Source organism: Coregonus clupeaformis, chromosome 29 (genome assembly GCF_020615455.1).
Source record: "Coregonus clupeaformis isolate EN_2021a chromosome 29, ASM2061545v1, whole genome shotgun sequence".
NCBI lineage: Eukaryota > Metazoa > Chordata > Actinopteri > Salmoniformes > Salmonidae > Coregonus > Coregonus clupeaformis.
In genome coordinates, this window is record NC_059220.1 from 58058992 (window position 1) to 58072020 (window position 13029).

At 38.6% G+C, this 13029-nt stretch overlaps 1 protein-coding gene across 3 annotated transcripts; it reads left to right on the forward strand.

Moving 5' to 3' along the window:
- Nucleotides 1–241: 241 nt before the first annotated feature.
- Nucleotides 242–13023, forward strand: cdk10 (cyclin-dependent kinase 10). Of its 3 annotated transcripts, XM_041890073.2 has the most exons (15): nucleotides 242–335; nucleotides 1359–1402; nucleotides 2071–2201; nucleotides 6354–6426; nucleotides 6640–6711; nucleotides 6883–6985; nucleotides 7315–7396; nucleotides 7519–7586; nucleotides 7809–7861; nucleotides 8182–8251; nucleotides 8355–8414; nucleotides 10962–11085; nucleotides 11994–12133; nucleotides 12327–12379; nucleotides 12474–13023. In XM_041890073.2, the coding sequence occupies exons 3-15, from the start codon at nucleotides 2112–2114 to the stop codon at nucleotides 12566–12568; spliced, it is 1083 nt and encodes a 360-aa protein (XP_041746007.1). In that variant the 5' UTR covers nucleotides 242–335; nucleotides 1359–1402; nucleotides 2071–2111; the 3' UTR covers nucleotides 12569–13023. The 3 variants fall into 3 exon arrangements, with proteins under 3 accessions (XP_041746007.1, XP_041746008.1, XP_045065172.1); XM_041890074.2 differs by lacking the exons at nucleotides 242–335; nucleotides 1359–1402 and adding an exon at nucleotides 1412–1593; XM_045209237.1 differs by lacking the exons at nucleotides 242–335; nucleotides 1359–1402 and having other exon boundaries at nucleotides 1953–2201.
- The last annotated feature ends 6 nt before the right edge of the window (nucleotides 13024–13029 follow it).

Consider the following 13029-nt stretch of genomic DNA (forward strand, 5'->3'; position numbering starts at 1 on the left):
CCCTTAATCTCCCCAAATAAATCATAAGCATAAATGATGAAAAATGCATAAATGGAACAGACATTATTTAAATGTATGCTCTGTGAAGGCTCATAGAAAAGGGGCCAGAGAGAGAAAGAGAGAGAGAGAGAGAGAGAGAGAGAGAGAGAGAGAGAGAGAGAGAGAGAGAGAGAGAGAGAGAGAGAGAGAGAGAGAGAGAGAGAGAGAGAGAGACTTCCTGTCTGGGTAATTCCCCAGGCAGTGACAGACACACCAATAGACAAAGCATGGATACTTGCAGGTTGTGTTGACCAAATGTCAGATGGGGTCTGCAGTGAGCCAGCAAGCAAATGAGGGTAAGCAACCAGGCTAAAGCTCCTAATGGTAGTTATTTGTCTAGAATATTGCAAATTGCACAACCCTTAATTCATGTCTATGATAAATCTGTTGTATAAAAATAATTACATTCATTGAGAGAGAACAAACATTTTGAACATAATTGTTTACTGTCAGAGTGGCCAATAAACAGATTATAAAGTACTCTTGGGAGCAGATAGCCTACCAGTGTGAACATTTTCAATGCAAACCCATCCACCTTAAGTGTAGACAACATCTTCTTTTTGATTCACTATTTTCTTGTATGCTTTGAGAAAGACCTTTGAGTCAGAAAGCTTATGAGCACAATGAAAATACTATGAAAATATTATACAAAGTTAGACTACCATTTTGGTTGTTGCTATTCATTTTATTTTTGGGGGAAGACAAAGACATTACTATTCTATTGGTTTTCCTTAAGTTTAAAACACAAAACACACATGTTTTTTTGGGTAATGCTCAGGTAAAAAATAACTGTAGTATTTCAGGTTTACAAATATTTAAACAGTTAAAATTACAAACACATGAATGAGTAGATAGCATCTGTTGTTATGAGGTTAATCTTTATTGTTCCTTGAATGATGCTCCCTCTAACACTCTTAAGAAATTAGCACAATCCAATTTAAAGGTGCTTGCATTACACTGATCGATCCTCAAGAACAAAACAGAATGACACTATTGAGGCACGATATTCCACTGGTATTATTATAACAACCCTATACACCCTTACTCATATCTAACAACTGAAGACAACTCACTCAGATTCATCATGATTGTGAAACCTTTGAGTGATACTTGAATTGGCTACATATGATACAGGAAGTTGCTGAAATTAAAGGTATTTTAGATTTAATTGCTTCATTAAAGGTGGAATTTCTTGCCACGTGTTGGTTATCTCACCTTCTGAAATACCTCTTGACATTTTGAAGAATATCACTTATAAATGTCTTAATTAGCTTTGTGAAACTAAATGATATAACAATGTTCACTTCTTCATCTTCTAGTGGTAGAGCCAAGTAAGCCAAGCCCCTCTCCAGCAGAGATTTCGGTTGGTGAAACTTCCTCCCCCTCTTCATTCATACCTCCTGCCATAATTGTCACTGCCCCATCCAAAGAGGACCTCTATGCTCAGCCACCCACCAAAAGTATAGAGGAGGCAAACAAGGAGCCACGACCTAGCAGGCAACCAATCTGTGTTGGTAGAGCGATCACTAACAAGGCATAACGATGTTGGAAAAAGTAAGGTCACATAAATACTACAGGCCTGCCATCCCCTTGAGCCAAAGATTGTGCTAGAGGAGTGCTAGAAGTACCAATTACAGTAATCCATTATAAGAAGTGGAAATAGATATGGACAGATTTGAGGAACAAAGTAATTTCTGGTGCTTTTTGGATGCATTACATATATTTGTTGTCATTTATCCCCAGCCTTAGAAAAAGTGGGGATATTATTGCACTATTTAATTCATATGAAGTGTGACTCAAGTGGATATGGACATATTTGTGGGAAAAGCTATTTCTAAATAGATGTAAATAAACAAAGTAATTTCAGTTCTGAGGGGAAGCGCATCTCACCGTCTTCAACCCCGGGAAAGCTTGTAGTCGTCCATTTAATAGACAAGGCATCGAGTGTGTGTTTTCCTGCCATTCATACTGTTTTGAATTTTTCTGGACGTATATTCGCTTACTGGTCACATTTTATGTAATCATATACAGCAAAGGGCGAATGAACCATAATCTTGGGCGTCCAAACAACAATGGAGACCGCTACAGATACTGACCCGGACCCCATAAAGCTGAAGTCGATCAAGAACAACAGAACGTTCACAGTACCGCAAAAACACAGGGTAAGCAACATGCAGTAGCTACTAGTTAGCTACTGCATGTTGATTGTTACGTGGGCAACGTACGCTTTAACAAATTACCGGCACCCTAATAGACAGCAAGGATACATCAAATGACGCCACTTCATTTAGTCGGAATGTATTTAAGACAATCTTATTAGCTGGACACAAATACGTTGATACGATTGCAAGTCGGGTGCCTTGTCTGTTTAATTTGGAACGTCACTCTCGCACACACTGCCACGCAATGACGCTACCAGCCAAAAAGCTTTGTTTTGATGTCCCTTCACACCGTCAATGGAATGTCCTGACCTTAGAACTCAGTGACCCAGACAAAGCTGCCTGTGAGATCCCTCTAAATCCCAGCCAGGTTCATTTTGGCTGTATCAAACGGCATTGTGTGCTGAGAAAGTGATCTGGGGCAATTCCAAAGTAACAGTGACGCTGAAACTCAATTTTTCACTTTAAAATGTATGCCAAGCTAATACCATTGATCATAAAGTTTAAGAAACTATACACCAATATGCAGAAATGAACATTTTACTCAAATACATTTACTTGTAACAGAATGACAGTAAAATATCCCTCAGTTGTTTATGTGACCACGTTTTCCAAAAACTGTTAAATATCTCATTCGAATTAAGATTCAAAGATGTCTGCAGAAAGAATGGAGTGTCAGCTATGATATGACACCTTGAGTTTGAAAAAAAATCTATTTTGATTATTGAACTACAGTAACTGAAGTGGCTCACCACCATTAACATAATGATGGTAACAGAGTGACATCATGGGTCCTAGATCTGTACTATACATAAATGCATAATTATGAATGTCATTCTCTTCAAGGTGATGTATCCTGAATAGGTACACAAAGGTAGAAAAATGTAATATCCTCCTTTGCATGTTTGGGTATTATTCTACACACTGGCTATTATTCGAATGAGCTCCGCCCCCAAACAAGACCAAATTTAGTTGGTCCAGACCAGACCAAATCTGTACCAATCATAGAAGTCTATGTTTCACAAATTTGGACATCACAGTAAAGCGCAGTAGAGTACAGCACAGCACAGCACAGTAGAGTAGAGTTCAGTACAGTAGAGCACAGTAGAGTATATTTAAGTAGAGTACAGTAGCAAACAGTAAAGTAAAGAAAAGTAGAGTATAGTAGGCCTACAGTACAGCAGAGTACAGTACAGTAGAGCACAGTAGAGTACAGTAAGTAAATACAAATAGTGTATAGTTCAGTAGAGTATATTACATTAGTCATGTGTGCTCTACTTTACTGTAATGAACTCTACTCTACTGAACTGAACTATACTCTACTCTTCTTTACTATACTGTACTCTACTGTGCTCTACAGTTCTTTGCTGTACTGTGCGCTACTGCAACTGTGGTTTGTGACTACTATGATTTCCCATTGTGGCCAATTCAATTGCAGTCATTCTGTTACTGATATTTCAGTTACTCTGTTACTGATTTGGTAACAGAGTGACGCGTTGTAATCACTTTAATAATTTGAAGCAAAATTGTCCTCAGTTAAAAGACAAATTGGTAGGTCTACCTTTACTTGTTACTTCTGTGAACTTTCATAATCTTCCCTCCTCATGAGGGATAGAAAATATCTTAGATATGTGGGTTTTTGGTAATAGAATGGCAAGACACTAGGCAACATTTTTTCTACTTAAAGAACGCAAATTGTTTCCCCAAAACTATATATAAATGTTGATATTAGTTGGCATGGGCCTTTACTTCAACATTATTGTGTTTTGATATATTTCTAATACCTCTTAAGACTTTTTCTAGTAGATTAACACCCCTTTTCCATCTGTGTGACCAGAAACATTTTTAGGATAGAAAATGGTTGAAAAACATATCTATATACCACTGCTAGGTGATCTGAAAAGTATAGTCAATCGATCAACAATATAATAATACTCTTAGCAAAATGTTTTATCTTTAATTTACAATCTGTAGAAACTATGAGAATAGAAAGGTTCTGAACTTTTGTGAAACATCACAGCACAGTTGAAAAATATATGGCAAATATAAATCAAAACTGGATGGTCTTCAGAGATAGATGGGAGGGGTTGAGGGTAGTTGAAGGATGGGACTAAAAACAAACAAAGGATAACTAATGTAAAATATACTGTGTCCGTAAAATGTATATAGTATGTATAAGCTGGAAGTAGAAGCCTAAGTGTTGTTGTCCATTAGTTTACTCCAATTAGGGGAGGGGTGGTAGGGTTAGGGGACAATAAAATAAAAATAAAATAAAATATATATATATACAGTACCAGTCAAAACGTTGGACACACCTAGTCATTCAAGGGTTTTTCTTTATTTTTTTACTATTTTCTACATTGTAGAATAATAATGAAGACATCAAAACTATGAAATAACACATATGGAATCATGTAGTAACCAAAAAAGTATTTTTTATTTGAGATTCTTCAAAGTAGCCACCCATTGCCTTGATGACAACTTTGTACACTCTTGGCATTCTCTCAACCAGCTTCACCTGGAATGCTTTTCCAAATGTCTTGAAGGAGTTCCCACATGTGCTGAGCACTTGTTGGCTGCTTTTCCTTCACTCTGCGGTCCGACTCATCCCAAACCATCTCAATTGGATTGAGGTCAGGTGATTGTGGAGGCCAGGTCATCTGATGCAGCACTCCATCACTCTCCTTGGTCAAATAGCCCTTACACAGCCTGGAGGTGTGTTTTTGGTCATTGTCCTGTTGAAAAACAAATGATAGTCCCCTAAGCGCAAACCAGATGGGATGGCGTATCGCTGCAGAATGCTGTGGTAGCCATGCTGGTTAAGTGTGCCTTGAATTCTAAATAAATCACAGACAGTGTCACTAGCAAAGCACCCCTACACCATCACACCTCCTCCTCCATGCTTCACAGTGGGCACCACACATGCGGAGATCATCCGTTCACCTACTCTGCATCTCACAAAGACACAGCGGTTGGAACCAAAAATCTCAAATTTCAGACCAAAGGACAGATTTCCACCGGCCTAATGTCCATTGCTTGTGTTTCTTGGCCCAAGCAAGTCTCTTCTTCTTGTTGGTGTCCTTTAGTAGTGGTTTCTTTGCAGCAATTCGACCATGAAGGCCTGATTCACGCGGTCTCCTCTGAACAGTTGATGTTGAGATGTGTCTGTTACTTGAACTCTGTGAAGCATTTATTTGGACTGCAATCTGAGGTGCAGTTAACTCTAATGAACTTATCCTCTTCAGCAGAGGTAACTCTGGGTCTTCCTTTCCTGTGGCGGTCCTCATGAGAGCCAGTTTCATCATAGCGCTTGATGGTTTTTGCGACTGCACTTGAATAAACTTTAAAAGTTCTTGAAATTCATGTCTTAAAGTAATGATGGACTGTCATTTCTCTTTGCTTATTTGAGCTGTTCTTGCCATAATATGGACTTGGTCTTTTACCAAATAGGGTTATCTTCTGCATACCACCCCTACCTTGTCAAAACACAACTGATTGTCTCAAACGCATTAAGTAGGAAAGAAATTACACAAATTAACTTTTAAGAAGGCACACCTGTTATTTGAAATGCATTCCAGGTGACTACCTCATGACACTGGTTGAGAGAATGCCAAGAGTGTGCAAAGCTGTCATCAAGGCAAAGGGTGGCTATTTGAAGAATCTCAAATAAAAAATATATTTAGATTTGTTTAACACTTTTTTGGTTACTACATGATTCCATATGTGTTATTTCATAGTTTTGATGTCTTCACTATTATTCTACAATGTAGAAAATAGTAAAAATAAAGAAAAAACCTGGAATGAGTAGGTGTGTCCAAACTTTTGACTGGTACTGTATATATATATTGTATTTATAAAAAATTTAAAAAAACATATCTATGCCTTCATTTCCCAAAAATATAAACACTTTCATTTGACACCAAATGTGATATTCTCCTATAGACTACACATGTTGGTGCTCATGGGCCCTTTACATGGAAACTACATCTGTTGAGTTGCCAAAATAATAGCTTTATAGCAAAACATTAGAAGCTGCATTGTCACACATTTCCTCACAATTTATGTGTAAAGAACAGTTGCAGACGGCATTAGCAATAATTGCAAAGGAATTGATCAATTCTTGAAAAAAGTATGTATTTCCTCTCCTTCTGTTAGCTTGGGAACTGTAGGAGTGTGAAGGAATTTGAGAAACTGAACCGAATCGGCGAGGGAACATATGGAATTGTGTGTAAGTTATCCTTGATCTGTTATCACAGGATTGGCTGTTCTTAGAAAGAGATGATAAAATGGAGTAATTCACGGTACTGTCCAGAGCAACACAGATTAGGCCTACGCATAGGCCCTATTATTTAATTACCGGTAAGAAGATTTCATACTGTACAACTGTCTGTCTGTGTAAGTGCCTGTAAGCCTAGGTTAAAACACTGTATCCTGTTCACAGACAGAGCCCGAGACACCAGGTCTGATGACATTGTAGCACTGAAGAAGGTCCGGATGGACAAGGAAAAGGATGGTAGGCTGACAGCTGGGGTCTCAGCCACTTGCCTTGCTTCAGTTGCTTTTAGCAAAGTATACAATCGTTTTGAGACATTTCCATCATATTATTAGGTTATCTTTGTTATTTATGGCCTTTTATGTTCTGTGTTTGTTTTCCTCTGTTTGACTTGTGTTGTTCTACACACAGGGATCCCTATCAGTAGTCTGAGAGAGATTACCCTGCTGCTCAAGCTCAGACACCCCAACATAGTGGAGTTGAAGGAGGTGGTGGTGGGAAGTCACCTGGAGAGGTAGGCAGCACACACTCCTTACAGCACACACACACACTCCCTCTCAATATACCTTAACTTAATTCAATAGACAATGATAACATTTTTTGAAATGATTAAGCCTAGGCCTACTCTTTCTTAACAGAAAAAAACATTTGTTCACATACTCTGATTTAATGCTTGTGTCACAGTTTACAATGTTTCATTAAGTTGTAATTACTACAGTAACTCAACATTGTTGTTGCATAGTATTTTAGTTTTGGTGTATTCAGTATTTACCTGTCCCATCTTGGTTGTCTGTATTCAGTAGCCTACTTATCAGTAATAGACCTGTGTGTGTCTCTGCTCAGTCTCTTCCTAGTGATGAGTTACTGTGAGCAGGACCTGGCCAGTCTGCTGGAAAACATGCCAACACCTTTCTCAGAGGCACAGGTACAACAGTGAAAAGTATCAAGTATTAAAGAATGTCCTCTTGTCTGGTTTCTGCTACTGTATTGATACTACACAACATTGATTATTTTAGAGAGTTGTGTGTTGAAATGTCCCTCCTTCAGGTGAAGTGTATTGCCCTGCAGCTGCTGAGAGGTCTGGATTATCTTCACCTCAACTTTATTCTGCACAGGTCAGACACGTTCACTGTCAAACTCCATATCTGCATATCTCAGACTTGTGCTGTTATTTAGGATGGAATATACTTCAGTCTGTTTTGGGATATATTTATTTGATTATAATAATGGATCTGAATTCTGTAATGAATTTGTGGTGTGTACTCTTGAGTGCAACCTTTCAATGCTTAGCGGTCATTTAGTTTGCTACTTTATTAAATGGCATGACTATGTGGCAGGGATCTGAAGGTGTCCAATCTACTGATGACAGACAAAGGCTGTGTAAAGATTGGTGAGTCATCACCATACAACTGCTGTGCTCTTGGATGATGTTTGTATGCATGTACTCCTTTCGTTGAACAACAATACCTGAATGATTTTAAATCTGCACTGTTCTTAACAAAATGCTTTAACTGTACTGTTTTTACTTCTGAATAGTGAACGTTTTACCTACTGTAACATGCATAACAATTAGCAATGTGCAGAACAATTAATTTGACATAGTTTATAACCAGTTTACAACATTATTTAACAATGCTGCTGTCAGTTATTGTGTGTAAAAGCATGCTTCTGTCAATGGTTGATTGTGCTAATGGTTCCCTCTCTATCCAGCTGACTTTGGCTTGGCACGTTGCTACGGTATCCCCTTACAGCCTATGACGCCCCGGGTGGTGACATTGTGGTGAGTCAGTCCTTCAACCTCAACTTTCTCCAAAGGCACTGATCCCTAACCCTCCCTGAGCCTCATCAGCTCCTGTTATTTCGCTCTCTCTCTCTCGCTCCAGGTACAGAGCCCCAGAGCTCCTCCTAGGGACCAAGACTCAGACCACAGCCTTAGACATGTGGTAATTTGTTTTAAGTCTCTACTTTGTCCATACACATAAGATACATAGGTCACATATGCTTTTAAACCTATTTAGAATTGTGTCACTATCACAGAGCTCCCTCTCTTCCAAACAAGCTCTAACATACAGAGAGAGTTGTCTATGTCATGTATGTACAGTACCAGTTAAAAGTTTGGACACACCTACTCATTCCAGGGTTTTTCTTTATTTTTACTATTTTCTACATAGTAGAATAATAGTGAAGACATCAAAACTATGAAATAACACATATGGAATCATGTAGTAACCAAAAAAGTGTTAAACAAATTAAAATATATTTTTTATTTGAGATTCTTCAAATAGCCACCCTTTGCCTTGATGACAGCTCTGCACACTTGGCATTCTCTCAACCAGCGTCATGAGGTAGTCACCTGGAATGCATTTCAATTAACAGGTGTGCCTTCTTGAAAGTTAATTTGTGGAATTTCTTTCCTTACATTTACATTTACATTTTAGTCATTTAGCAGACGCTCTTATCCAGAGCGACTTACAGGAGCAATTAGGGTTAAGTGCCTTCTTAATGCGTTTGAGCCTTCAGTCACCCCGCTATCATACAGAAGGCGAGGTCAGTACAGGTGCATCAAATTTGGGACAGAGAGGCTGAAAAACAGCTTCTATCTCAAGGCCATCAGACTGTTAAACAGCCATCACTAGTACAGAGAGGCTGCTGCCTACATACAGACTTGAAAATCACTGGCCACTTTAATAAAGGGAACACTAGTCACTTTAATAATGCCACTTTAATAATGTTTACATATCTTGCATTACCCATCTCATATGTATATACTGTATTCTATACTATCTTAATAATGTTTACATATCTTGTATTACCCATCTCATATGTATATACTGTATTCTATACTATCTATTGCATCTTAGCATATGCCACTCTGATAATGACATTGCTCATCCATATATTTATATATTCTTATTCCATTCCTTTACTTAGATTAGTGTGTATTAGGTTTTTGTTGTGGAACTGTTAGATATTACTTGCTAGATATTGCTGCACAGTCAGAACTAGAAGCACAAGCATTTCGCTACACTCGCAATAACGTCTGCTAACCATGTGTATGTGACCAATACATTTGATTTGATTTGAGCCAATCAGTTGTGTTGTAACAGGGTAGGGGGGTATACAGAAGATAGCCCTATTTGGTAAAATACCAAGTCCATATTATGGCAAGAACAGCTCAAATAAGCAAAGAGAAATGACAGTCCATCATTACTTTAAGACATGAAGGTCAGTCAATACGGAAAATCTCAAGAACTTTGAACGTTTTTTCAAGTGCAGTCGCAAAAACCATCAGGTGCTATGATGATACTGGCTCTCATGAGGACCACGACAGGAATGGAAGACCCAGAGTTACCTCTGCTGCAGAGGATAAGTTCATTAGAGTTACCAGCCTCAGAAATTGCAGCCCAAATAAATGCTTCACAGAGTTCAAGTAACAGACACATCTCAACATCAACTGTTCAGAGGGGACTGTGTGAATCAGGCCTTCATGGTCGAATTGCTGCAAAGAAACCGCGACTAAAACACACCAATAATAAGAAGAGAACTGCTTGGGCCAAGAAACACGAGCAATGGACATTAGACCGGTGGAAATGTGTCCTTGCTCTGGAGTCCAAATTTGAGATTTTGGGTTCCAACCGCGGTGTGGGTGAACGGATGATCTCTGCATGTGTATTTCCCACCTTAAAGCATAGAGGAGGAGGTGTTATGGTGTGGGGGTTCTTTGCTGGTGACACTGTCTGTGATTTATTTAGAATTCAAGGCACTATTAACCAGCATGACTACCACGGCATTCTACAGCGATACGCCATCCCATCTGGTTTGGGCTTAATGGGACTATCATTTGTTTTTCAACATGACAATGACCCAACACACCTCCAGGCTGTGTAAGGGCTATTTTTCCAAGAAGGAGAGTGATGGAGTGCTGCATCAGATGACCTGGCCTCCACAATCCTCCGACCTCAACCCAATTGAGATAGTTTGGGATGAGTCGGACCGCAGAGTGAAGGAAAAGCATCCAATAAGTGCTCAGCATATGTGGGAACTCCTTCAAGACTATTGGAAAAGTATTTAAGGTGAAGCTGGTTGAGAGAATGCCAAGAGTGTGCAAAACTGTCATCAAGGCAAAGGGTGGCTATTTGAAGATTCTCAAATATAAAATATACTTTGATTTGTTTAACACTTTTTTGGTTACTACATGATTCCATATGTGTTATTTCATAGTTTTGATGTCTTGACTATTATTCTACAATGTAAAAATAAAGAAAAACCCTTGAATGAGTAGATGTGTCCAAACTTTTGACTGGTAGTGTAGTTGTCCCCTTTCAGTTACGGAACTTGACTCTGTTCTAAATAGGATCCTCTCTGTTCTAGCAGAGAATCTCCCCTCCCATCCATACATCAACCCTCCAGAGAGTATTTTCATGGAATAGTCACCAATGTTTATTACCATACCATCTGTATAACCGTACTGGTATCTCATATTTCTCCAGGGCGGTGGGCTGCATCCTGGCCGAGCTGCTTGCGCATAAACCTCTGCTGCCAGGGGGTTCTGAGATCCAACAGGTGGACCTCATAGTGCAACTGCTGGGTACCCCTAATGAAAACATCTGGCCGGTAATGTCTCTCTCCTAGTGCTGTGCGATTAACCAAAATGTTTTTGTTTTTTACAAATTGACCTACATCGGTTCAATTATATGAATTCCATTTAATTCAGGGTTTTCTGTGAGCTCAATGCGCACATTGCGCTGCAGTTTCTCTAGAGATAAATCAGATCATGCCCAAACTGTGTGACGTAGTAGGGAGTTGTAGTTTCCAACAGGCCAATGTTCTACATAGTTTAGCACAGAAAACTTGATAATTAACTACAATGACCATAATCCATTGCGCGGCTACTTGTCCAGTCTGTGTTTCTTTTATGCCTGCTACATAAGAGACAGAAGAATGCACAATCAAGAAGGGATACATAGAGAGCAGTTGCTTCGCGAGGTATTGCCTTATTTACTTTGAAGAACTACTAAAATAGTGATTTTGTCAGACTGCATAGGCAACAGATCTATAGAGAGGAGATGATGACTTGGAATGAAATAATAAAGTCATCAAATAAAACAAATGTAATATACACAACAACTGAAATATTTGATTAAAGTAATGTGAATTATTGATGGTTAATAAATGATAAGTAGTCGTGGGCAGTCACTACCATCATGGGACTTTTATTAATTGTTTTATTCTGTGTTGTTACAGCATTCAACACACATAATGCATAGTGAATTTAATGTAATAAAAATTAAATTGAAAATGGTGATAATCTAACCAAAACCGACCTCAAAAATCACCAATCGCTCAGTACTACTCTCTCCTAAAGAATCACAGAATTGAGGATTTTACCATTCCAAAAGTTTAATTTTGGAGTCACTTAATATTAATACATTTTACACTATGCAACAACCAATGATAGTAGTTTCTCCTCAAAAAAGAATATTGTCGGTTAACGCCTGTCTGTTGTGTTTTTAATTTTGCAGGGCTTCACTCGTCTTCCCCTAGTTGGACAGTACAGTTTGAGGAAACAACCATACAACAATCTGAAGAATAAGTTCACCTGGTTGTCTGATGCAGGGCTGCGCTTACTCAACCTACTCTTCATGTACAATCCTCTACGCAGGTAACTACCAAAGAACAAACCTGCACAGCATTATACATACATGAAGAGACCCGCATACAGTTCTACACATTCTGTCATTCACATATTTACACACTCCTTCAATATGGTATACACAGAAACCTTAAATTAAGACATGTACAGTATACTTCCTTTCACTCCTGCATGGCTCACAAGTGTTTCTTGTCTCTGTTAGGGCCACAGCTAAGGACTGCTTGGAGAGTTCCTACTTTAAGGAGAAACCTTTGCGTAAGTGTGGCCTCAGGGTTATATGACAGAAGGGATTGGAACAGTTTTTGTGGAATGAAATAAGTGATTAACGTCTGTCTTTTTCACTTTTTAGCTTGTGAGGCTGACCTGATGCCAACCTTCCCTCATCATCGCAATAAAAGGGCAGCCCCAGCTGTAGAGAGCCAATCAAAACGCAATAAAGTGTAACTTCATTAACATCCTTGATCGCAGTTTCAATGAATGAATGACAATCTTACAGATATATGGACGTTTACTACTACACATAGATTATGTACCTGGTTGTAAAAAAAACGTGTTAGTTGTCATAGAATGCATGTACCTAGCAGTAATTATCCAAATGGATGGGGTGCTGGTAAGCTTTCAAGTATTCCACAGTTCAGCCTTCAGTTACTGCTTGCAAAATCCTATTTCTTTCACTGTGTGTCTGATGAATATCCATAAGTATGTGATTAACATGCATAAGTTCAATTGAATTCACCAATGTTGCTTTGTTTTTTGAATGGATGTTGGTTAACCTTTGACAGTGAGGTTCAAGGAACCAAGAGGATTTGGTTTGCTGTATTCATGTACATAGACATTTTATCTCTTGAAATTCCTTGAATATTGTAGTTTAGTTTTAATAAACTGCTTTTTCAAATTAATGTGTG